Source organism: Manis javanica, chromosome 5, assembly GCF_040802235.1.
Source record: "Manis javanica isolate MJ-LG chromosome 5, MJ_LKY, whole genome shotgun sequence".
In the NCBI taxonomy this organism is placed as follows: Eukaryota; Metazoa; Chordata; class Mammalia; order Pholidota; family Manidae; genus Manis; species Manis javanica.
The window spans coordinates 112,928,916-112,955,219 of NC_133160.1; the positions used below are offsets into that span (position 1 = coordinate 112,928,916).

Consider the following 26,304-nt stretch of genomic DNA (forward strand, 5'->3'; position numbering starts at 1 on the left):
ATTTTGCCCTCATAACAACCTTTGTGAAAGCCTGGACAGACAATTCATGCCACCATTTCACAAGTGAAGGAATGGTGCCAGCATCAGAAACTGCCCTGATTACCAGCCACAGAATATTTTGCCGGTAATTTGGGGAAGTCATTGAGACCCCTGACCTCCTGGGTCTGTAGGTCAGTTCCCTGAAGTGTGAATTTGAGCCTCAGGAGATCGAATCACTGCTGTCTCCTGGCCAAGAAATGCACTTTCCTCTGCAGCACAGAATGTACCAGAGTGCATCTTGAGCACTAATACCTACTTATCTTCAAGACTTTAACATAGTATAACACATCCTACCCTGAAACCACCTCCCACATTCCTCACATCATATCAGAGTTGAGCCAATATGTTCCTGTCCTCTCACTGTGCCTCTAACCACTCTCCACATGTCCAATTTTAGACATCAAGTCTGTCTGGCCCAAGGACATCATGATTGTGTGTTCTGCACAGTGAGTACCTCGAGCAATGCAAAAGCTCACAAATGTAAGGACCATTCAGGGACAACTAAATGGACACTAAGGGACAGGTACAAAAGGCTAAGTGAACACACTGATTGATATTTTCTTCTCCTGATTTATACACTAAAACAAAGCCCATACTGATAAGTTCAATTACCAAACAATTAATTACAAAACTATGGACATGACCTAAATGTTAAGAAAGGAAATTGGTTAAACAGAATATGGAACATTCATAGAACAAACACATTAAAATCATTGTGCAAAAGATATTAAAAATACAAATCAAAACCACAGTGAACTAACCACTTCATACCCATTAGGATGGCTATAATGATTTTAAAAAAGTTAACAGACAAGTGTTGGCAAGGATGTAGGGAAATTGAACCTTCATATATTGCTGGCAGGAATGTAAAATGGTGTAGCCTCTGTGGAAAACAGGCAGTTGCTCAAAAAGCTAAACATAAAGTACTATGTGATTTAGCAGTTCTCGTAGATATACACCCAAGAGAACTGACAACATGTTCATACAAAAACTGGCACATGAGAGTTCAGAGCAGGACTATTCATTTATAAGAGCTGAAAAGTGGGATCAACCCAAATGTCCATCGATTAGTGAATGGATAAACAAAATGTGGCATAACCATATGATGGAATATTATTTAATTTAAAAAGATGAAGTAACATGAACAACTTCTTCATGAACGTATCTCCCCGGGCAAGGGAAACAAAAGCAAAAATGAGCAACTGGGACTATATCAAGCTGAAAAGCCTCTGTACAGCAAAGAACACCACCAATAGAACAAAAAGGCATCCTACAATATGGGAGAACATATTCATAAATGACAGATTCAATAAAAGGTTGACATCCAAAATATATAAAGAGCTCACATACCTCAACAAACAAAAAGCAAATAATCCAATTAAAAAATGGGCACAGGATTTGAACAGACACTTCTCCAAAGAAGAAATTCAGACGGCCAACAGGCACATGAAAAGATGCTCCACATTGCTCATCATCAGAGAAATGCAAATTGAAACTCAATGAGATATCACCTCACACCAGTAAGGATCACCACCATCCAAAAGACAAACAACAACAAATGTTGGCGAGGCTGGGGAGAAAGGGGAACCCTCCTACACTGCTGGTGGGAATGTAAATTAGTTCAACCATTGTGGAAAGCAGTATGGAGGTTCCTCAAAAAACTAAAAATAGAAATACCATTTGACCCAGGAATTCTACTTCTAGGAATTTACCCTAAGAATGCAGCAGCCCAGTTTGAAAAAACATATGTACCTCTATGTTTATCGCAGCACCATTTACAATAGCCAAGAAATGGAAGCAACCTAAGTGTCCATCAGCAGATGAATGGATAATGAAGATGTAGTACATATACACAATGGAATATTATTCGGCCATAAGAAGAAAACAAATCCTACCATTTGCAACAACATGGATGGAGCTAGAGGGTATTATGCTCAGTGAAAAAAGACAGGTGGAAAAAGACAAGTACCAAATGATTTCACTCATCTGTGGAGTATAAGAACAAAGCAAAAACTGAAAGAACAAAACAGCAGCAGACTCACAGAACCCGAGAATGGACTAACAGTTACCAAAGGAAAAGGGACTGGGGAGGATGGGTGGGAACAGAGGGATAAGGGGGGAAAAAAGGGGGGTCATTACTATTAGCAGACATAATGTGGGGAGGGGCACGGGGAGGGCTGTACAACACAGAGAAGACAAGTAGTGATTCTATAGCATCTTACTACATTGATGGACAGTGACTGTGAAGGGGTATGTGGGGGGGACTTGGTGATGGGGGGAGTCTAGTAAACATAATGTTCCTCATGTAATTGTAGATTAATGATAACAAAAAAATTTATGGGGATGAAGATATATAGCTAAATGTGTGACATGATCACCATATTAAGAGAGGAAAAAAAAGAACAGACTCTAAGCAAACCTTGAAACCTGTATTACAATTTTGGAGTGGCGAAGAATGTAAGAATGTAGGCAAGAACCACTTCAGCATTTTATTTTAAAAAAATGATGATAATAATAATAAGGGAGAAATGTGGGATTCACATATAAGTCAAGTATAAAAATCAAACGAATAATCATATCTGACTTGATTGTTTATAGTTCATGATGCATGATCAAAACCGAAGTTTCTGTGATATGACTGCCCTTGCACTGTTCACCATGTAAGAACTTGTTCATTATGTAAGACCTTGTTCACCATGTAAGAACTTGTTTGTTATGCTTCAGAAGATTGGAGACTGTTGAGATACAGGCTTGGGGTTGATTAATGACTGTGCATTGAGTCCCCTATACAGAATTTTATTGTTGTTAACAACCATTTGATCAATAAATATGAGAGATGCCCTCTCAAAAAAAAAAAAGAATGTAGGCAAGAGGCTATTTGCTCTGACTGACTTTTTGATTTTGGGATATTTCTTAAACTTAAGGGTGCCTTAGGTTTTCTCCTGTGTAAATAGAGATTGTAATTATACATACTTAGTTTTGTCATGAACATTAAATGTATTAACATATTAAGTGCTTAAAACATTGTCAATTCAAAGTTGCTCATGTGAAACCTTCATAAGATTGTATATTGATACCTTAATTAAAAAAAAGAAAAAAGGATGAAGTACTAATAAATGCTCCAACATGGGTGAGTCTTGAAAACGACTAAGTGAAAATGCTAAGTGAAAGAAGCTACACAGAAGGCCAGATGTTGTATGGTTCCATTCAGATGAAATATCTAGAATAGGCAAATCCACAAGGACAGAAAATAGATTAGTGATTATCAGGGAATGCAGGAAAGAGGCAATTGGGGCTCCCTGTTGATAGCTACAGGGTTTCTTTTTGAGGTGATGGGAATGTTCTGTAATGACATAGTGGTGATGGTTGCACAACATAGTGGATGTACAAAACCACTGAATTATGCACTTTAAAATAGTGAATTTTTATATGTGAATTATACCTCAATGTAAACAAAAATCAAACTGCAGTACAGGCAACAGAATACATAATGATTCTAGAGACATTCTAGGATATTAAATTCAAAAGCATATTTAATTGTAAGAATTTAATGTAGTTTAAGAAAACACTTCAAATCAGTGGACAATACTAACCCAGTAGTGATGATATAACTAACAAGGAGAGAGGAAAAAAAAACAAGTGATATACCTGACTTCTATTTTACATATGTTACAATAAATAAAACTCATAGAAGTTCTATCAGAAAAAAATGCTGAATGTGTGAAAATGGTCATTACATAGTTTAATAGAAAACAGGTAGCTGAACACTGCAGTGTCATCTTATTTGCAGGAAAATAGATATTTTAAGAATATCTAATGACTGGAGGAACACTTGTAGCACAGTGTTAAATTTAAAAGCAAGATAAAAAAATACTCTGTATAGTGTGAACCCATTTTTGTAAATTAAAAACACACACACGGAAAAAAGCAGAGAACACTATATAACCACAGATTAAGAGTCTCCCTCTGAGTGGAAAGATTGTGGATTGATGATTTTTACTTTCTCCTTTTTGCTTAATTTTAATTTTTCAAGTTTCTACAGTTAACATGTATCAAATACATAAAACAAAAAGATGAAAGCTACTTGTAAGAAGTGGATTTACCTATTCATCTGCTCTCGTTGCCAGCATCAACCCACACACATACCTCAGAAAAAATTATATCAAGAGCTCCTATTCCAAAGACCACATGCTTCCCATTCCCAACATTACCTGGAAGATGTCCATTAGAATCACAGCTGCTAGCAGCATGGCGACCTTATCAGAATGACCTGTCTTCATTTTTCTCTTCTAAATTAAAAGGAAGAAATTGCAAGTTAGCAGACTAAAAAAGAGGTTTAGGGAAGTAGAGTAGGATAACACGCTATATGTATTTTCACATTGAGTGAGAGCGGGTATCATGATGGTCAGGAAGTGATTATCAATAAATTTCCTATGGCTGGAAGGGCCATTAGATTTTATTTGGTGGTCTAATACCCTCATTCTACTGATGAGGAAACAAAAGCTCACAGAACTTCAGCAATTTGCTAAGATTAAATCTATCCATTTCCATTCTTCCCCAGACTTGTTTCTCCACTCACTGTCACTAGTAGTCATATTTTCTAGTAGTCATCTTTTCTTCCTATCTCAATTTCCCCTCAATATACACAGGAAATAACACAAACTAAAAAGCAACCATTTCAAATTGGTCCCCTATCTCCTAGTTTCCAATAATTCTCGAGGAGTTATTTCCATGCACATCACCCATTCTTCTACCCTTTTTGTAAACCAAGTCATGACTCAGGCCATTTGGACAGGTTGGAGGAGATGATAAAGGCAGGAGTGGTATAAACCAGGTCATCCTAGAGGGCTTCCTTCCCCCAAATATTCACATTCAAGAGAAGCCCAAGAATAAAACAAATGTCCTGCATAACTTTCTGACAGTAGGAATGGGGATAACAAAGAACTGGTTAGGCAGCTATTGAAATAACATTATACAACATTATTGTCTGGAGGCCCGGTATTCATCCCGATGTTTGAGGCTGAAAGGAGTAAACAAGAGGGAAAGAGGCTCTCAAGGGCTGAAGCTGTCCCAGAGCCATTAATGGAATCAATTAAAGGTTGATCCCTTCCACATACCTACAACAAAGCTGACATTACTGGAACTGAACTAAAATCTCTATTTGATCTTACCAAACACTGTATTCTGGCATTTGAAAATGGGAATGAACAGTAGAGGGGAAAGGAGGTAGTCTTCCCTTGACCCAGATTCCCACCTTTCTTCAGGAACAGTGCCTTTCATGAGAGATATTAAAATATAGTACCAAAATGGCATTTTTGTGTTAAACTTCCCTCTCTAAAAAGATTTGGAATTCAATACTTAACAGATAATTGTACAAGGCAGCATGTGCCAAGCAAGCTCTGAATCAGGGTTTTCTTGAAAATTCTTCACTTTTGTAGTCTAATTGTAAGTAAGTCAAAATATTTACCTGGTTTTTCTGCCTGTGGAGGAGGTTTAAATGATGCCAGGTCTCAAACTGTTTCCCCACTCTCTCAGTTGTGGTAAGCATGTCTTCAGGAGGTTGTTGACAGTGAGAGCAGAGAAGGGAATGCTTTTCTTTTTATAAACACCCCCAGCAGTAGCTTGGCAGTGGCACATTACCCCATTTGTGTTCTGCTATTTATATCTGGCCCCCACGCTATCCCTTGGAATCATTGCTGTTAGCACATGAAATCACCAAGAGGCCTGTAAAGCCACAGCACTTCCCTCTGACCACACAGCATGTTCAGTTCTGAGCCCTCAGCTCTGGGCTTCTCACAGAGCAATCAGTTCCCATTCCTAACCCTTTGACTCTGAGATGGCAGACTAAAGCAAGGACTTTACCTGAGCTTCATGGTGCACATAGCTAAGGGACTTGCTGTGCTAACTGCTGGCAGGGTGACAGCTCTCGCCATTCACTCACCCAGCTTACTGTATTTCAGGGATTGTGCCAGCAGCTGGGATACACAGCAGGTAAAACAAGGTATCGAAAAGCACACAGTCTAAGAAAAAACATGAATGTGCATACTTAGCCAGAATACATGTGAAGAATCTGAAGAGCAGACAAAGCCCAGTGAGAACACTAAGAAGGGAGGGATCTGGGAATACCTGCAACTCCAGCTCTCACCGGTATAAGGGATGCGGAGTCAATACACTGACTGCAAGGCTGAGTAACAGTTCAGCAAACAAGTGCGGGGTTCAAGTTCACCAGAAATCATGGATAGAAACATGAAATGTCCTAGGAAATTCATACATATGCACATCAAAACACTAGAACATATTATGTAAATGTACATCAAAATAATAGAATGTATTAGATTGTAGCACTATTCATAATAGCCAAAACCTGGAAACCACGCAAATGCCTAGCAATCATTGATACACAATCTTAAGAAGGTTTCACATGAGCAACCATACAATGGAATTTTATATAGCATTGAAAATGAGTAAGTTCTAACCAAATTGTGGGTAAGTCTCAAAAAAGTATTGAGCAAAAGAAGAGACACAAAATGTATATACTACATGATTTAATTTATATGGAGTACAAAATCAAGCAAAGCAAATCTATGGCATTAGATGCCAGAAGAGTGGTTACTCCGAGTGGGACGTATCAACTGGAAGAGGCACAAAGGGAGCCTCTGGGATGCTAAGTTCTGTTTTTGGTTGTGGGTGTTAATTACACTGATGTATTTGGTTTGTGAAAATTCACTAAGCTATATACTTACATGTGCTTCCCTGTGTGTGTGTGTGTGTACATACATAATTACTCACTGGAACATTTTATCATGAAGTGCATCCACTTTTATTAAACCCATCTCTACTCTTCAGACTCTTCAACCTCTCCTAACTCCTTCCCACCTCATTAGCTAAGCAATTTATGATTAAATACAGTAGTGGACAGACTCTCAAGAATAGTATCATTTAAAAAAAAGGAGTTGGTTAGAAAAGCAAAAAAGGATTTACACATGGTTTCAGACCTTATACACACTATGACCTGCTTTTAAGTCCCAGGCATGTGGGTCTACAAGGAATGCAGTAGTGGGGTTTTCCTGCCTTTGGCCCTCTAAAAGCCTACCAGATTCATCCACATGTCACACAAAATACGGAGTCTAACAAGAAGAATTTAGCTGCATGCAATTCAAGGCAAGTTTGGCCTTGTTTATTCCCAATGTTTTTGATCCATTACTGTTTCCTTCCAGTTAACTTTTTTAAATTGAGGTAAAATTAACATACATTATATTAGTTGCAGGTGTACAAAAGAATGATTCAATATTTGTGTTTATTGAGAAATGGTCACCATGATAAGTCTAGTTGACTTCTATCACCATACATATACACAATTTATTTTGGTGATGAGAAAATTTAAGACTTTTTCTCTTAGCAACGTTCAAATATGCAGTATGGTATTATTAACTATAGTATCCATACTGTACATTATATCCCCATGACTTATTTATTTTATAACTGTAAGTTTGCCCCTTTTGACTCCCTCCACCATCTGCCATTTGGCAGCCACCAGTCTATCTATCATCTGTATCTATGAATCTATGAGCTTGTTTTTTTGTTGTTGTTTTTAGATTCCACATGTAAGTGAAGTAAGAGGTATTTGTCTGATTTACTTTCCTTAGTATAATGTCCCCAAGTCCCTCCATATTGTTGCAAATGTCAACATTTCATTTTTTTAATGGACTAATAACATTCCAGTGTGTGTATGTCTATATATATTTCACATTTTCTTTATTCATTCATTCATCAAAGACTTTTAGGTTGTTTCCATATCTTGGCTACTGTAGATGCTGCTGCAGTAAACATGGGGGTGCGCCTGTCTCTTGCAGTTAAGTGTTCTCATTTTCTTCAGATAAATACTTAGAACTGCTGGATCATATGGTAATTCCACTTTTAAATTTTTGGCAATCCCCATACTGTTTTGTTTAGTGGTTGTACCAATTTATATTCCCACAAACAGTGCACAAGGGTTCCCTTTTTTCTACATCCTCTTCACCACGTATTATTTCTTGTCTTTTTTATTATAGCCATTCTAAGAGGTGTAAGGTGATATCTTATCGTGGTTCTCATTCACATTTCCCTGACGATCAGTGATGTTGAGCATCCCTTCATGTACCTGCTGACCTTCTGCATGTCTTTCTTTGGAAAAAATGTCAATTCAAATCCTCTGCTCATTTTTTAATTAGATTGTTTGTTTTTTGTCATTGAACTATATGAGTCCTTTATGTATTTTAGATATTAACTCCAGATATATGATTTGAAAATATTTTCTTCCATATACTAGGTTGCCTTTCCATTTTGTTGATGATTTCCTTTGCTGTACAGAAATTTTTTAGTTTGTTGTAGTTCCACTTGTTTATTTTTGTTTTGTTGCCTTTACTTTTGGAGTCAGACTCAAAAGCTCATGGCCATGACTCATGGCAAGGAACTTACAGCCTATGTTTTCTTCTAGGAGCTTTATGGTCTCAGGTCTTACATTCATGTCTTTTTTTATGTGTATGGTGTAAGGCAGTAATTGAGTTTCATTCTTTTACATGTAGCTATCCAGTTTCCAACACCACCATTTATTGAAGAGACTATCCTTCTTTGTTGTATAATCTTAGTTCCTTTGTTGTAAATTTTATCATACTAGCAGAAGTTTATTTCTGGCCAGTTCTGTTCCATTGATCTGTTTGTTTAATGTCAGTATCATACTGTTTTGATTATTATAGCTTTGTAATATAGTTTGGAACCAGGGATTGTGATACATCTGGCTTTGTTCTTCTTTCTTAAGATTGGGTTGGCTATGTGGGGTCTTTTGTGGTTCTATACAAATTTTAGGATTGTTCTATTTCTGTGAAAAACGCCTTTGGAATTTTGGTAGGGATTGTGTTGAATCTGTAGACTGCTTTGCATTATATGGGATAGTTCAAAGATATTAATTCATCCAGTCCATAAACATGGAATATCTTTATATTTATTTGTGTCTTCTGCAATTTCTTTCATCAGTGTCTTGTAGTGTTTAGTGTACAGAGCTTTCACCTCCTTGGTTAAATTTATTCCTAGGTATTGTGTCCTTTTTGATGCAGTCATATATGGGCTTTCTCTAAGTCATTATTAGTGTATAGAAATGACACAGATTTCTGTAAACTAATTTTGTATCCTTCAACATTACTGGATTCATATATTCTAATAGGTTTGTTTTTGGGTTTTTCTGGTGGCATAATTATCATGGTCTATATATGTCATCTGCAAATAGTGACAACTTTACTTATTCCTTTCCAATCTGGATGGATTTATTTCTTTTCTTTGATAACTGCCCTGGCCAGGACTTCCAATACTATGTTGAATAAAAGTGGTGAGAGTGGGCATCCTTGTCTTGTTCCTTAAAGGAAAAGTTCTTAGTTTACACCACTGAGTATGATGTTGGCTGTGGATCTGTCATATATGGCCTTTATCAAGTTGCAATGCATTCCCTCTATACCCACTTTATTTGAAGCCCAGAGCTTCCATCCCTGGAACATATACTAGCAGGCCCCTGCATCTCAGACCAACACTTTAAGATGAGCAAATACATCTTTTTCACATAACATCTGGGTGCTTTTCAGAAAACTGCTTCTGCATTGCACTCTGGAGCTGGTGTCTGCGCAGAGGTCTGTTAAGAGGTATACCTCTGTTTACCACAGCCCCATGGATCTGTTGGGCAAAAGACTCACTGCTCTTCAAAACCAAAAATTTGGAGGGCTTGTCTTTCAGGTGGAAATCTTAAAAATGAGGCTGCTGACATGTGGTATGAACCCTTTGTTCCTCAGAGGGAAGCTCCAGGTTTTGAGTTCTCTTAATTGTGGGCTGCAATGCCAGGGATGGGGTTTATGGTGAAATTGTATCCCAGCCTTTTCTACCTGCTCTGATGTTTCCCTCTCATTTGCCCAATGTGAAGTGGTTGTTCTACCAGTTTTAAGGGGTTTTTTTTTAGAGGAAACTGTTCCATGCAGAGATCTGGTGTGTCCACAGGAGGAGATGAGTTCAGGATCTTTCTACATCACCACACTGAACTGGACCTCCAGTTTTTAACTCATGATTTCATCCATCCATTCATTCAACAAATACTTGAGTCTACACCATGTTCCAGACACTGCTTTAGGCACATCAGTGAACAAAATAGATAAGTATCTCACCCTTGTCAAATTTATATTATTGTAGGAAGAGTAACAACTCATATAAGTAAATTATGTAAGTATATTAGAAAACAGTAAGCACTGCAGTTTTTATTAAAAAGTACTACAGAGGAGATTGTGAATGCATGGAGAGATTACAATTTCTTTATTTCAAAGCCCTCTTTTATTTATATTTTTGAATTGTCAATACACTCACATCATGCAAAAAAATTAAACATAAGTATTAAAAAGCAGACAGTAAGGAACAACAAATGTTGGTGAGGATGTGGAGAAAGGGGAACCCTCCTACACTACTGGTAGGAATGTAAACTAGTTCAACCATTGTGGAAAGCAGTACGGAGGTTTCTCAAAAAACTCAAAATAGAAATACCATTTGACCCAGGATTTTCACTCCTAGGAATTTACTCTAAGAATGCATCATCCCAGTTTGCAAAAGACATATGCACCCCTATGTTTATCGCAGCACTATTTACAATAGCAAGGAAATGGAAGCAACCTAAGTGTCCATCAGTAGATGAATGGATAAAGATGACATGGTACATATACATAATGGAATACTATTCAGCCATAAGAAGAAAACAAATCCTACTATTTGCAACAACATGGATGGAGCTAGAGGGTGTTATGCTCAGTGAAATAAGCCAGGTGGAGAAAGACAAGTACCAAATTATTTCACTCATCTGTGGAGCATAAGAACAAAGCAAAAACTGAAGGAACAAAACAGCAACAGACTCACAGAACCCAAAAATGAACTAACAGTTGCCAAAGGGAAAGGGACTGTGGAGGGTGGGGGGAAGGGAGGGAGAAGGGGAATAAGGGGCATTACGATTAGCACACATAATGTAGCAGGGGCACGGGGAAGGCAGTATAGTACAGAGAAGACAAGCAATGATTCTACAGCATCTTACTATGCTGATGGACAGTGACTGTAATGGGGTATGTGGTGGGGACTTGATAATGGTGGGAATCTAATAACCACAATGTTGCTCATGTAATTGTATATTAATGATACCAAAATAAAAATAATAAAAAATAAAAATAAAGATTAATTCAATTGGGAAAAAAAAGCAGACAGTAAAGATTCTCCCTGTTGCTCCTATCTTTCCAGATCCTAGAAGAGTTTGCAAATTAAATTGGATGGTTAGGAAAGACTCACTGAAAAGATAATACTTGAGCAAAGACTTGAAGAAGATTGAACCATGAAGGTTATAGTGGAAGAGTGATCAGTCAGAGGGAGTATGAGGCCAATATTAACTGGAACAGAAGAGTAGTAGGTAAGAGAACAGTAGAAGGAGATAAGGTCAGTGACGTAAAGGAGGTGGTGAGAAGACAGTGTAAGTCATTGTAGGCCAGTGTAAGAATGTTTGCTGGCATTTACCCTAAAAGAAAGGGAACATACTATGAGGTTTGAGCAGAGGTATGGCATGATCTAACTTATTTTTATTTATTATATTTATTTCTTATTTTTTTGAATTTTTTAATTAAGGTATGATTGATATACACTCTTATGAAGATTTCACATGAAAAAACAATGTGGTTACTACATTTACCCATATTATCAAGTCCCCACCCATTCCCCATTGCAGTCACTGTCCATCAGTGCAGCAAGATGCCACAGATCCACTATCCGCCTTCTCTGTGCTACACTGTTCTCCCTGTGAACCCCCACACCATGTGTACTAAACATAATACCCCTCAAACCCTTCTCCCTCCCTCCCCACCGGCCTTCCCACACCCCTCCCCTCTGGAAACCACTAGTTCATTCTTGGAGTTTCTGAGTCTGCTGCCATTTTGTTCCCTCACTTTTGCTTCATTGTTATACTCCACAAATGAGGGAAATCATTTGGCATTTGTCTTTCTCTGCCTGGCTTATTTCACTGAGCATAATGTCCTCCAGCTCCATCCATGCTGCTGCAAATGGTAGGATTTCTTTCTTTCTTATGGCTGAATAGTATTCTATTGTGTATCTGTATCACATCTTCTTTATCCATTCATCTACAGGTGGACACTTAGGTTGCTTCCATATCTTGGCTATTGTAAAAAGTGCTGTGATAAACATAGCGGTGCATATGTCTTTTTGAATCTGAGAAGTTGTACTCTTTGGGTAAATTCCAAACAGTGGGATTCCTGGGTCAAATGGTATTTCTATTTTTAGTTTTTTGAGGAACCTCCATATTGCTTTCCACAATGGTTGAACTAGCTTACATTCCCACCAGCAGTGTAGGAGGGTTTCCCTTTCTCCACATCCTTGCCAGCATTTGTTGTTCTTAGGCTTTTCGATGCTGGCCATCCTTACTGGTATGAGTTGATATCTCATCATGATTTTAATTTGCATTTCCCTGATGATTAGTGATGTGGAGCATCTTTTTATGTATCTGTAGGCCATCTGAATTTTTTTCTTTGGAGAACTGTCCCTTCATATCCTGTGCCCATTTGTTAATCACGTTATTTGCTTTTTGGGTGTTGAGGCATGTAAGTTCTTTATATATATTGTATGTTAATCCCTTGTCAGATACGTCATTTACAAATATATTCTCCCATACTGTAGGATGCCATTTTATTCTGTTGATGGTGTCCTTTGCTGTATGGAAACTTTTTAGTTTGATGTAGTCCCATGAGTTCATTTTTGCTTTTGTTTCCCTTGCTCAAGGAGATGCATTCAGGAAGAAGTTGCTCATGTTTATATTCAAGAGATGTTTGCCTATGTTGTCTTCTAAGAGTTTTATGGTTTCATGACTTACTTTCAAGTCTTTAATGCATTTTGAGTTTACTTTGTGTATGGGGTTAAACAATAATCCAGTTTCATTCTCTTGCGTGTAGCTTTCCAGTTTTGCCAACACCAGTTGTTGAAGAGGCTGTCATTTCCCCATTGTATGTCCATGGCCCCTTTATCCTATATTAATTGACCATATATGGTTTGGTTTATATCAGGGCTCTCTAGTCTGTTCCACTGGTCTATGGGTCTGTTCTTGTGCCAGTACCAAATTGTCTTGATTACTGTGGCTTTGTAGTAGAGCTCGAAGTTGGGGAGTGTAATTCCCCCTGCTTTATTCTTCCTTCTCAGGATTGCTTTGGCTATTTGAGGTCTTTTGTGGTTCCATATGAATTTTAGGACAATTTTCTCTAGTTCGTTGAAGAATGCTGTTGGTATTTTGATAGGAATTGCATTGAGTCTATAGATTGCTTTAGGCAGGATGGCCATTCTGACAATATTAGTTCTTCCTATCCATGAGCATGGGATGTGTTTCCATTTATTGGTATCTTCTTAAATTTCTCTCATGAGTGTCTTGTAATTTTCAGAGTATAGATCTTTCACTTCCTTGGTTAGGTTTATTCCTAGGTATTTTATTCTTTTTGATGCAGTTGTGAATGGAATTGTTTTTCTGATTTCTCTCTCTGCTAGTTCCTTGTTAGTGTATAGGAATGCCACAGATTTCTGTGTATTAATTTTGTATCCTGCAACTTTGCTGAATTCAGATATTAGATCTAGTAGTTTTGTAATGGACTCCTAAGGGTTTTTTATGTACAATATCATGTCGTCTGCATGCAGGGACACTTTCACTTCTTCCTTGCCAATCTGGATGCCTTTTATTTCTTTGTGTTGTCTGATTGCCATGGCTAGGACCTTCAGAACTATGTTGAATAGAAGTGGAGAGAGTGGGCATCCTTGTCTTGTTCCCCATCTTAAAGGAAATGCTTTCAGCTTCATGCTGTTAAGTATAGTTTTGGCCGTGGGTTTGTCATATATGGTCTTTATTATGTTGACGTACTTGCCTTCTATACCCATTTTGTTGAGAGTTTTTATCATAAATGGATGTTGAATTTTGTTGAATGCTTTTTCAACATCTATGGAGATGATCATGTGGTTTTTGTCCTTCTTTTTGTTGATGAAGTGGATGATGTTGATGGATTTTTGAATGTTGTACCATCCTTGCATCCGTGGAATAAATCCTACTTGATCATAATGGATGATATTTTTTATGTATTTATGAATTCGGTTTGCTAATACTTTGTTGAGTATTTTTGCATCTATGTTCATCAGGGATATAGGTCTGTAATTTTCTTTTCTTTTTTTGTGGTGTCTTTGCCTGGTCTTGATATTAGAGTGATGATGGCCTCATAGAATGAATTTAGAAGTATTCCCTCTTCTTCTACTCTTTAGAAAACTTTAAGGAAGATGGTATTAGGTCTTCACTAAATGTTTGATAAAATTCAGTGGTAAAGACATCTGGTCCTGGGATTTTGTTCTTAGGTAGGTTTTTGACTACCAGTTCAATTTTGTAGGTGGTAATTGGTCTATTCAGATTTTCTGTTTCTTCCTTGGTCAGCCTTGGAACATTGCATTTTTCTAGAAAATCCATTTCTTCTAGGTTATTCAGTTTGTTAGCATATAATTTTTCACATTATTCTCTCATAATTCTTTGTATTTCTGTGATGTCTGTAGTGATTTTTCCTTTCTCATTTCTGATTTTGTTTATGTGTGTAGACTCTCTTTTTTTCTTGATAAGTCTGGCTAGAGTTGTATCTATTTTGTTTATTTTCTTGAAGAACCAGCTCTTGCTCTCACTGATTCTTCTCAATTTTATTTATCTCTGCTCTAATCTTTATTATGTCCCACCTTCTACTGACTTTAGGCCTCATTTTTTCTTCCTTTCTACTTTCATTAGTTTTGAGTTTAGACTACTTATATGGGATTGTTCTTCTTTCCTGAGGTAGACCTGTACTGCAATATACTTTCTTCTTAGCACGGCCTTGGCTGTGTCCCACAGATTTTGTGGTGTTGAATTATTGTTGTCATTTGTTTCCATATATTGCTTAATCTCTGTTTTTATTTGGTCTTTGATCCATTGGTTATTTAGGAGCATGTTGTGAAGCCTCCATGTGTTTGTGGGATTTTTCATTTTCTTTGGGTAATTTATTTCTAGTTACATACCTTTGTGGGCTGAGAAACTGGTTGGTACAATTTCAATCTTTTTGAATTTAATGAGGCTCTTTTTGTGGCCTAGTATATGATCTATTCTTGAAAATGTTCCATGTGCACTTGAGAAGGTGTATTCTGCTGCTTTTGGGTGTAGAGTTCTGTAGATGTCTGTAAGGTCCATCTGTTCTAATGTGTTGTTCAGTGCCTCTGTCTCCTTGCTTATTTTCTGTCTGCTTGATCTGTCCCTTCAGAGTGAGTGGAGTGTTGAAGTCTCCTAGAATAAATGCATTGTATTCTGTTTCCCCTTTTAATTTAGTTAGTATTTGTTTCACATATGTAGGTGCTCCTGTGTTGGGAGCATAGATATTTATAATGGTTATATCTTCTTATTGGATTGACCCCTTTATCATTATGTAATGTACTTCTTTATCTCTTGTGACTCTCTTGGTTTTGAAATCTATTTTGTCTGATACAAGTACTGAAACTCCTGCTTTTTTCTATCTATTAGTTGCATGAAATATCTTTTTCCATCCCTTCACTTTTTTTTTTTGAGAGGGCCTCTCTAATATTTATTGATCAAATGGTTGTTAACAACAATAAAATTCTGTATAGGGGGGTCAATGCTCAATGCACAATCATTAATCCATCTCAAGCCTAATTCTCGTCAGTCTCCAATCTTCTGAAGCATCACGAACAAGTTCTTACATGGTGAACAAGTTCTTACATAGTGAATAAGTTCTTACATGGTGAACAGTACAAGGGCATTCATCACAGAAACTTTCAGTTTTGATCACGCATTATGAATTATAAACAATCAGGTCAGATATGAATATTCCTTTGATTTTTATACTTGATTTATATGTGGATCCCACATTTTTCCCTTTATTATTATTTTTATTTTTATTTTTAATAAAATGCTGAAGTGGTAGGTAGATGCAAGATAAAGGTAGAAAACATAGTTTAGTGTTGTAAGAGAGCAATTGTAGATGATCAGGTGTGTGCCTGTAGACTGTGTGTTAATCCAAGCTAGACAAGGGCCTTAAAACATCCATGGATGCAGATTTCTCTCAAAACAGTGGGGGTGAGGTTCTAAGCCTCACCACTGTTGATCCCCAATTTCTCACCTGATGGCCCCCCTGCAACGGTGCCATCCCTTCACTTTTTGTCTGTGTATGTCTTTGGGTTTAAAGTGAGTCTGTTGTCAGCATCATATAGATGGCTCTTGTTTTTTTATCCATTCAGTGACTCTGTGTCTTTTGATTGGTGCATTCAGTTCATTTACATTTAGGGTGATTATCGATAGGTATGTACTTATTGCCATTGCAGACTTTAGATTCATGGTTACCAAATGTTCAAGGTTACCTTCCTTACTATGTAAGAGTCTAACTTAACTCACTTAATATGCTGTTACCAACACAATCAAAGGTTCTTTTCCTTTCTCCTCCTTTTTCTTCCTCCTCCATTCTTTATATATTAGGTATCATATTCTGTACTCTTTGTCTGTCCCTTGATTGATTTTGGGGATAGTTAAATTAATTTTGCATTTGTTTACTGAATGGCTGTTGTACTTTCTTTCCTGTGGTTTTATTACCTGTGGTAACAGCTATTAAACTTTAGGAACACTTCCATCTATAGCAGTCCCTCCAAAATAGACTGTAGAGATGGTTTGTGGGAGGTAAATTCTCTCGGCTTTTGCTTATCTGGGAATTGTTTAATATCTCCTTCAAATTTAAATGATAATCTTGCCAGGTAACATAATCTTGATTCCAGGCCCTTCTGCTTCATTGCATTAAATACATCATGCCACTCCCTTCTGGCCTGTAAGATTTATGCTGAGAAGTCTGATGTTAGCCTGATGGGCTTTCCTTTGTATGTGACCTTATTTCTCTCTCTGGCTGCTTTTAATAGTCTGTCCTTATCCTTGTCCAATTTTATTACTATATGTCTTGGTGTTGTCTTCCTTGGGCCCCTTGTGTTGGGAGATCTGTGCACCTCCATGGCTTGAGAGACTATCTCCTTCCCTAGATTGGGGAAGTTTTCAGCAATTACCTCCTCAAAGACACTTTCTATCCCTTTTTCTCTCTCTCCTTCTTCTGGTACCCCTATAATGTGAATATTGTTCCTTTTGGATTGGTCACACAGTTCTCTCAGTATTCTTTCATTCTTAAAGATCCTTTTTTCTCTCTGTGCCTCAGCTTCTTTGTATTCCTCCTCTCTAGTTTCTATTTCATTTATTGTCTCCTCCACCATATCCAATCTGCTTTTAATACCCTCCATTGTGCCCTTCAACAATTGGAACTCCAACCGGAATTCATTCCTGAGTTCTTGAATATCTTTCCGTACCTCCATGAGCATGTTAATGATTTTTATTTTGAACTCCCTTTCAGGAAGAGTCATGAGACCCATGTCATCTTTCTCCAGAGTTATATTAATTTTACTCGGAACCAGGTTCCTTTGGCGTTTCGTATTTGTATATGGTGCCTTCTAGTGTCCAGAAGTTCTACTCTCTGGAGCTGCTCAGCCCCTGAAGCAATGTTGGGGATCGCAGAGGAGTGGTATTGGTGCCTGGGGGAAGGAAAGAGCTGTTTCCTGCTTCCTGGATGCTATGCCTGTCTCAACTGCCTGTACCAGTGGGCCAAGCATGCAAGTATAAGCCTCTGTGCTTTGCATTTGTAGTTGCTGTAGACAGATCTTCCCTCTGGCTGGCCTAACTCCAGGGTAGGGTTTGCTAGTTTGTGAGCCAGGTGGGGCTGGCCAGAAGAAGGGCGCAGTAGGTTGCCTATCACAGAGGGGTTCTTGGAGCTGTGTAACCAGCCAGGAAGCTGGAGCACCTGGAAATCATGAAAGCTCCCAACCTGCTGGGCAGAGTGCTCCTGGACAATTTTGTCTACCTGTCCTTTTTCCTGAGCAGTAAGCTCTGTGCAGTCCTTGCCCCTTTAACACCCCTTTTGCTAAGGGCTTCCTTATTAGGAAATCTCTCAGACTGCCTGCCTTTCTTTTGTTCCAGAGCAGCAGGATATGGATCCTTGCTTTCCACAAGTGGCTGGAACTCTCTCCAGGAATTCTGGCTGTCTTAGCTTTCCAATCCCCTAATCACGAGAGTATCATGAAAGCACCATGAAATGTAGGTTTGTGCTCCCAGAGCAGATATCCGGAGTTAGGTATTCAGTAGTTCCAGGCCTCCACTCCCTCCCTGCTCTGTTTCTCTTCTTCCAGCCATTGAGCTGGGGTGGGGGAAGGGCTTGGATCCCACCATGCTGCAGCTTTGGTACATTACCCTGTTCTGTGAGGTCTGCTCTTTTCTCCAGGTATATGCAGTCTGGCGCAGTCCTCTTTCCTGTTGCTTTTTCATTTTTAATTATATTTTCATATTATATGCAGTTTTAGGAGGAAGCCTCTGTCTCACCTATCACACCAACATCTTTAATTCAATCCCCACCTAACTTATTTTTAAATAAGATCCACCCTCCCTGTTGTGCTGAAAACAGTCTGTAGAGTGTAAGTAGGAAGACCAGTCTACAGGTTATTATAATAATGCAAGCAGAGATTGCGGTGGCTCAAACCAGGATGGCTAATCTCCCCAAGGTGGGAGATTGTGATGACTTGACTTGACATAATACTTTGAAATCCATCCGTGCTGTTGTATGTTATCAGTAGTTCTAAAACTGACTGCAGTGATGGTTGTATGTTTCTGCGAATATACAAAAAGCCAATAGTTTGTACAGTTTAACTGGATAAATTGTGTGGTATCTGAATTACATTCCAATCAAGCTATTTTTTTAAAGGAATGAAACATACAACAACATGCATCTATCTCAAAATCGGTAAACAGAGAAGCCAATCACAAAAGACTACATACTATATAATAATACTTTAACAACATTCTAGAAAAGGCAAAACTGTAGTGACAGAAAGCAGATTAGTGATTTTCAGGGTCTTGGGTAGAGGGAGCAGACTAACTAAAAAGGGCATGAAGGAACTTTCCTGGGGTGATGGAGTGTTTTATATTATGACTATGTGGGTGGTTACATGGCAATACACATTTGTCAAAGTTATAGGATTGTACACTTAAAACTAATATATTTTATTTATATAAATCGTACCTAAATACAGCTGTTTTTTAAAAGAACAAACAACAAAAACTTGCCATGTATTCGTTGAAATGTCCTCATGTACCCCCCTACATGTTTCCCAGTTTGAAGACAACTACTACAAAGCATCTGTAATGGGGCAGTGGCCCATGGAAGAGGCTGAAAGCTCCCAGAGGAATGTAGGGTTGTGATCAAGTTATGGTCCTAGAGGCTGGAGGTGAAGGTAGAATATTACAGCAGTAACTGTAAATTACCGTCTTCCAAAGACCAAGCAGGATCAGACACCTCGGTGGTCAGTGACCACTAGAGGTCAGCACCAGCATAAGATAATATGACTGTCCTCCAATGGCAGGACTTAATGGGGGAAAGGAGAGAAGGGGAGAAAAGAATTCTGAATCTAAATATTTATTCAAAGAAGACAGTTTCAACTCATTAGTGACTAAATTTTAATTATTTTTACCATTAGTTGACATGAGGGTTTGTGAACTAAGCTTATTTCCAACCCAGTATAGAGAAATGCAGTTTCCTTTTTGCACATAGTTCCCCATCTACATTGTGGCACTCTGCTGTTGGGGAACCTGTAGTCTGTTCTCAGCTGGCTGTAGCTGATAGTCTAGTTTCCGGCAACGGTAACACCAATTGCTGGTTCAATACTTAGTATTTTCTACAGATTTTGGGTGCTTATTGGTAAATCCCCCATCACAGCCTCCTGGTGTTGGATATTCTAAAGAACAATTTCTATGTCCTCAAACCTTACTAGGCAGTCCTCCCACAAACCCTAGAAGGGCTTCCTTAGCCTTACTTGGCATCTTCTCATAGAAGAACACAGCTAGTTTTTGCCCCAGCCTCACTAGGCCCAAAGGGAAACCTAGGAATTCTATCACAACAACATTGATTTTGCAGAAAACCAGAGAGGAACCTTTGTCTGAACCCAACTCATTCTGCTACCCTGCAATTTCCAACTTATTGCTTGGGTAGTCCCATGGGAGACATGGTGCATTTCTAAGAGAACTTGAAAATGGACCAGTCTGTCCAAGGAGAAGCAAGAAAACAATTCCAGTGTTCAAGGATTCCCTGAAAATCAGCTTGTTTCTAAATTCCTACATCCCCTTCTATGGTCTCAACGCAGAGAAACTAGGACAGAGGAGTCTAATCTTTTCCCATTCTCCTTTTCTGTTTTGGAATCAGCTTTTCTACTCCCAGTTCCTGTTAGGGGTACTTCCTATATGCTATTTTCTCCTCCGTTATCCTATGAACCTCCTTATTCTGGCACTACCTCTTATCCTTCCCTTGGACTACCAATGACTTAAATCTTAAAGGTAATTGGAGTACAGACAGAACAGACTTTATAGAGAGAATGGAAAGCGTATCTATTTAGTACTTTCAAAATAATTCAGAATATTGTCTGTATAATATTCAATACATAGTGATTAAGATCTAATATATTATTATATTTGTGGACATGTCTCTGTTGGTAGATTTTAAGCCTTTAAGCTTTAATTACCATCTTTTTTCCTACTGCATCAATAAAAACACAATCTTACCAAGGACAATGGGTTCCATTGCAATGATTTCAAAGCATGTGTGTGTATATGGGGAGTGAGTTACATGAGAGTGCAGAAGTTATATTTCAAAAGAAACTCCAGAAATTTCTCATATGTTCCTCATCATATATGTCAGTGTATCTTCATATGCCCTATGATGCTTAATATATGTCTTTCATACTATAATCACTTCATAAATGTTTATGAAATAAGAAGGGATGGAAAAAGGGAGTAAAAAAATCAGTAGTCTTACTAGGCTTGAGAGTTCCAGGATAAACATTGGCAGGAACAGTATCAGCATCCTTACAATTTAGTTTCTGCAGCTAGATTTAATGTGTCCGCTTTGTAGGGAAGAAGTTTTACTCAGAGGGACTTTCCAGTGGAAGTGGTGACTTTCCCCATTTCTGGGCACCTGGATGTATAATTCTGGCCTCACTGAACAACAAACTTGCCCATAGATGAACTATGACTTGAAATCATACTCCTCTATGTCTCAGCAATTTTGTATTCTTGGACTCTGTAGTCATAGTCACAAGTCACATATACTATGTGTCAGACCATGGTGTTCAATGTCAATGTTCTGATATTTGTAAACTGACTTTATTTTCTTCACCTCTACGACAGGAGCACTTGTAGGTGGGAAGCACTAAGTTATCCAGTAATTACTTTCCTATATGGTGGACACAGGCTAAAGCCAAATGAATTATGACTGTTTTTAGCTAACCTACCACAGTATTACAAATCTCTTTGGCAGCTGTATATTTCACCCCAGAAATTTTTTACTACTTTGAAATCTACAGTCAGCCCTTATTTTAGTATTTAGATCAGATCATTTGATTGGTTGTCAAGATCTAGCCTAAGACCATGAAATTAGCAATTCTCTTTTCTGTGGAGTAGAGTTAGAGAGTCCAACCCACGAACATTCACCACTGAAACTGAGTCACTCATACTACTGGGGCTCAACTAAAAAAACTACTTAGAGAAGCATTTCTTGAGTACCCAAAAGGTTCCAGGCAGACATCCACTCAACCAAATCTGAATGAGATATGGTAACTGTTGAGGATTTGGTTTCTCATACATTAATCATTGATCTGGCTAATAAACCACCTGTGAGGGAAACAAAGAAGAGCATATGACAAGTAACTCCCCCTCGCACTCCACCCTTTCAGAAGGAGACTTTCAAAATTTGCAAACCAAGATTCTGGGATAGTGGACTGTTAACAGAACTTCTGACTGAGAACACGAGAACAATACTGACACTATATAAGGTAGAAAACACAAACTGAAACATGACATTAGTAAAATCAGAGGTTCCCTTGTGCTAATGAATTACTTTAAAAGAGTAAGGAAAGGTATCAATAATCTAAGAAAAGATACTTAAAAGATACTCCCTAGAAAAAAGAGATGCAAGAACACAGCAAGCAGGAATGAACAACATCAGAATTCTCCAGGCAAAGGCCAATTCTTGAGTGGCTGATTATTTGGACAACTCCAGAGATTAGATTTTTGTGGGATTCTCTGTATCTGTATGATTCTGCAAAGGTAGTAATTTATTCCTTCATTTATTCATTGATTCAAATAATTTAAAAAAAATTTTAGTTGTCTACTATGTGCCAGACCATAGAGTTCAATGCCAATGTTCTAATATTTGTAAATTAACTTTTCTTCACTATTGTGATAGGAACACTTACAAGTGGGAAGCACTGAGTTATATCCAGTGGGTATTTTCTGAGGTGCTGGATGGAAACTAAAGGCCAAGTGAATGTGACACCTCTGCACTCAGCTGGACTCTCAACAGGGTAACCTGAACTGTAAGTGCCCACAAGATTCACACAAACAGGCAACTCACAAGCATTTATTGAGTGCTATGTGTTAAGTCTGGTGAGAGATATTAAAAATCTTAAGACAGAGTCAGAGTCCTTGGCCACAAGATACTGTGTGGTGATGGTGGCAGATTTAAGATGAGGAAGTTTGGGCATCATGATACTGCTAGGAAGGAGTAGATAATTCCTGATAGGAATCTTTCTTACAAATACATAATTTTGATTTTCCTCAAAGGATATTGGCATATAACTGTCCTGTCTTCTGAATACATTAATTCCAAAGTGTCTATTAGAAGACCTCATAAAGTTAACTTTTTAAATTATGTCACACAGGTGAAACTACATATAGCTTAAACATCAAGCATTTCAGAGGGCTTTCAATGATAAACAACGGCTCTTGCTCCATTCATTCCCAGAAATAATCACTTTAAACTATTTTAAGTTGTTCTGTTGATACTATTAGTGTTTGCTTATACTACCACTATAGTACTCATATATCAAGTTGAGAACAAATCTGACTTTTTACTATTATAGATGAAGATTTTACTCATACTATTCCAATTCCCTTCTTCTTCCCAATATTGACAATCATAACAGTGTTTTCAGTATTATTTAAAAGACTCAGCTTTCACCATTCTCTGTGGTACTCATTTTGTAATAAGAGGGCATTAGCCCTCTCACCCTTCCCTTCTACTCCTTTCTGCTTTATTCCTTCCAACTTCTGTCAGTTCTTTACATTGTTAAAATTTAGTAACATTTGCTTTTTGTTCTACAGCCATAATAAAACCTTCCATGTTTTGATTATAAATCTATTCTAAAATTAAAAACCAAAAATATGACTTCTAATACTGCAACCATTTAAATACTGTTTAGCTCGAAGCCAAGAAGCAAGCTAGGATTCTATTTCATCTCTATTCTTCCAAGTCATGTTCACTATCACACTCAAAGAAAATCATTCTTATGTCAAGATCAAATGAATAATCCTTCCTAGTGGAATATACTATAATAATTACTTGAAATTTGCTCCATTTAGGTCTGTCTCATATTTAGATCATTGTGATTTTTTATATTTCCTTGAGTTTCCAAGTGCCTTTGTTGCTGTTAGAAGAAAAAATGTTTCTCCATTATATCCCTAATGTATTCTTATTTCCAATTCTATTGTTTGGAATCCATTTAATGCTTATTCTTGAAACCCAGTTTCAATCTGAACCAATTGTTTTTTCTAGGCCAAATACCACACTAGAAAATCTTTTAAATGTATCCCTGGGTATTTTTCCCATTTCCTGTATTATACAACTTCTTTCTTCAAATTTATCTCTGTTTTGTGGCAATATATTCTGAAATAATTTTCTCAGAAAGGATGCATGGAAGAAAACATTTTTAGTGTTTCATTTTTGAAATGCAAATACAATTAACGGTTCGGCTGGTATATAATTCTAGGTTCAAAATAGTTCTCCCTCATAATTTTGTATAGTAGATGAATCTCTTGAAGATTTGTGTAAATTTAACTTTTTAAAAAGACTCTTTTTGGAGAGCAGTTTTAGGTTCACAGTAACACGAGGAGAAAGGTGGAGAGATTTCCCATATATCCTCTGCTCCAATACATGCACAGCCTCCCCCAGTATCGATATCTCCCACCAGAGTATTACATTTGTTACAATTGGTGAACCTCCATTGACCCATCACAATTATCTGAAGCATTTACATTTGGGCTCACTCTTGTTGTACATTCAATGTTTGGACAAATGCATAATGACATGTATCCATCATTATAATATCATACAGAATAGTTTCTCTGACTTAAAAATCCTCTGTGCTTTAGTGACTCTGTGGCATCTTACTACACTGATGGACAGTGACTGCAATGGAGTATGGGGGGGACACGATAATATGGGTGAATGTAGCAACCACAAAGTTTTCATGTGAAACCTTCTTAAGAGTGTATATCAATGATGACTTAATAAAAAAAATTCCTCTGTGCTTCCTCTCTACCTCTTACTGTCTCCATAGTTTTGCATTTCCAGACTCTCACAGAGTTGAATCATACAGCATGTAGCTCTTTCAGACTTCAGACTTCTTTCTTTCACTTAGTAGTATGCACTAAAGTTTCCCCCGTGTCTTTTTATGGCTTGATAGGTTCTTTCTTTTTAGTGCTGAGTAACATTCCATTGTCTGGATGTACCACAGTTTACTGATTCATCACCTACTGAAGGATATTTTGGTTGCTACCAAGTTTTTGGCAGTTATAAATAAAGCTGCTACAAATATCCATGAGCAGGTTTTGGTATGGACATAAGTTTTCGACTCCTTTCGGTAAATACCAAGAAGTGTGACTGATCAACCATGGTAAGAGTATACTTAGTTTTGTAAGAAACCCCAAAATTTTCTTCCAAAATAGTTACACCATTTTGCATTCCTGCCAGCATTGAATGAGAGTTCCTGTTACTCCACATTTTCATGACAAAATTTGGTGTCACAGTGTTCTGGATTTGGCTGTTCTAATGGGTGTATAATGGAATTTTATTGTTTTAGTTGGCATTTTCATGATAACATCTGATGTGGCACATCTTTTCATATGCCTTATTTTCCATTTGTATATCTTCTTTGGTGTCTGTTCAGGTCATTGGCCCATATTTTTAAATAATGTTTTTGCTTTCTTATTGCTGAGAGTTTTTTGTATATTCTGGATAATATTCCCTTATCAGATGTGTCTTTGTAAATATCTTCTCCCAGCCTGTGACTTGTCTTCTCATTCTCTTAACAATGTCTTTTGTAAAGCAGGTTAATTTTAATGAAGTCCAGCTTACCAAACTGTCTCTCATGAATGTCTTTAGTGTTTTATCTAAAAAAATCATCACTATACCCAAGGTCATTTAGGTTTTTTATCTTACATTATCTTCTATAGAGTTTTATAGTTTTGTATTTTACATTTAAGTCTATGATATTTTTTGAGTTAATTTTTGCAAAGGGTGTAAAGTCTGTGACTAGATTCATTCTTTTGCATGGGGAGGTCCAGTTGCTCCAGCACCATTTCTTAAAGATTATTTTTGCTAAATTCACTTCTCAGAACTGAAATTATTCTCTCTCAATGTCATTGTTTTAAACTATTTTTCAAGTACAGGATTCATAATATTTTGTTTTCTTACTTGTGTCCATAAGTCTCTGTCAAATAGTTAATGATTAACATAATTCTTAAAAAGTGAAATTCTCAAAGGATATATGCAGCACAACCAACGTACCATATTTTAAGTTAAAATTCTCTAGCATTTGCAACAGAAGTCAGCATTTTTCATATTTTCCCTTCTTTTTGTGATTCTTGCCTTTCTAACCAGATCATAAGCTTCTGTTATACTCTTCATTTCTCTCCCCACTACTCCCAGATTAAAACAAGTATAAGGTACAGAGAATACATTCAAGAAGGATTTGGTCAATGGTGCTTTTAACTGTCTGAATTACATCTAGGATCTTCTATTTATTAATAATTTCAACAGGTTTTTGTAGTGATTCATTCATTTAATAATTTTAATCTAAATGTTTATTGAGGACCTGCTACAAGCCAAGCACTACTCTAGGTGTTGTGATATATTGGTGAACAAAACGCAGACCCTTGCCTTCAGGACACTTCCATTTAGCTAGTAGTAGAGAAATGGGAGGGAGGCAACTGACAGTTAAAAGAATAAATTAGCAACTCTCCATTGAAGAGGA

At 37.4% G+C, this 26,304-nt stretch overlaps 1 protein-coding gene across 19 annotated transcripts in view; it reads right to left on the minus strand.

The window, feature by feature from the left end:
• Nucleotides 1–26,304, minus strand: part of ART3 (ADP-ribosyltransferase 3 (inactive)) — a 130,383-nt gene that overhangs the window by 31,954 nt on the left and 72,125 nt on the right. For 17 of the 19 annotated variants that reach the window (XM_073237459.1, XM_073237460.1, XM_073237455.1 and 14 more), the window contains exons 1-2: nt 5,507–5,657; nt 4,251–4,328 (exon numbers count right to left, since the gene is read on the minus strand). In XM_073237459.1, the coding sequence (XP_073093560.1) occupies nt 4,251–4,328; nt 5,507–5,587 (159 nt within the window). In that variant the 5' untranslated portion in view covers nt 5,588–5,657. Of the gene's footprint in view, nt 1–4,250; nt 4,329–5,506; nt 5,658–26,304 lie in introns of those variants that run through there. The other 2 variants (XM_073237449.1, XM_073237450.1) reach the window with 1 other exon arrangement.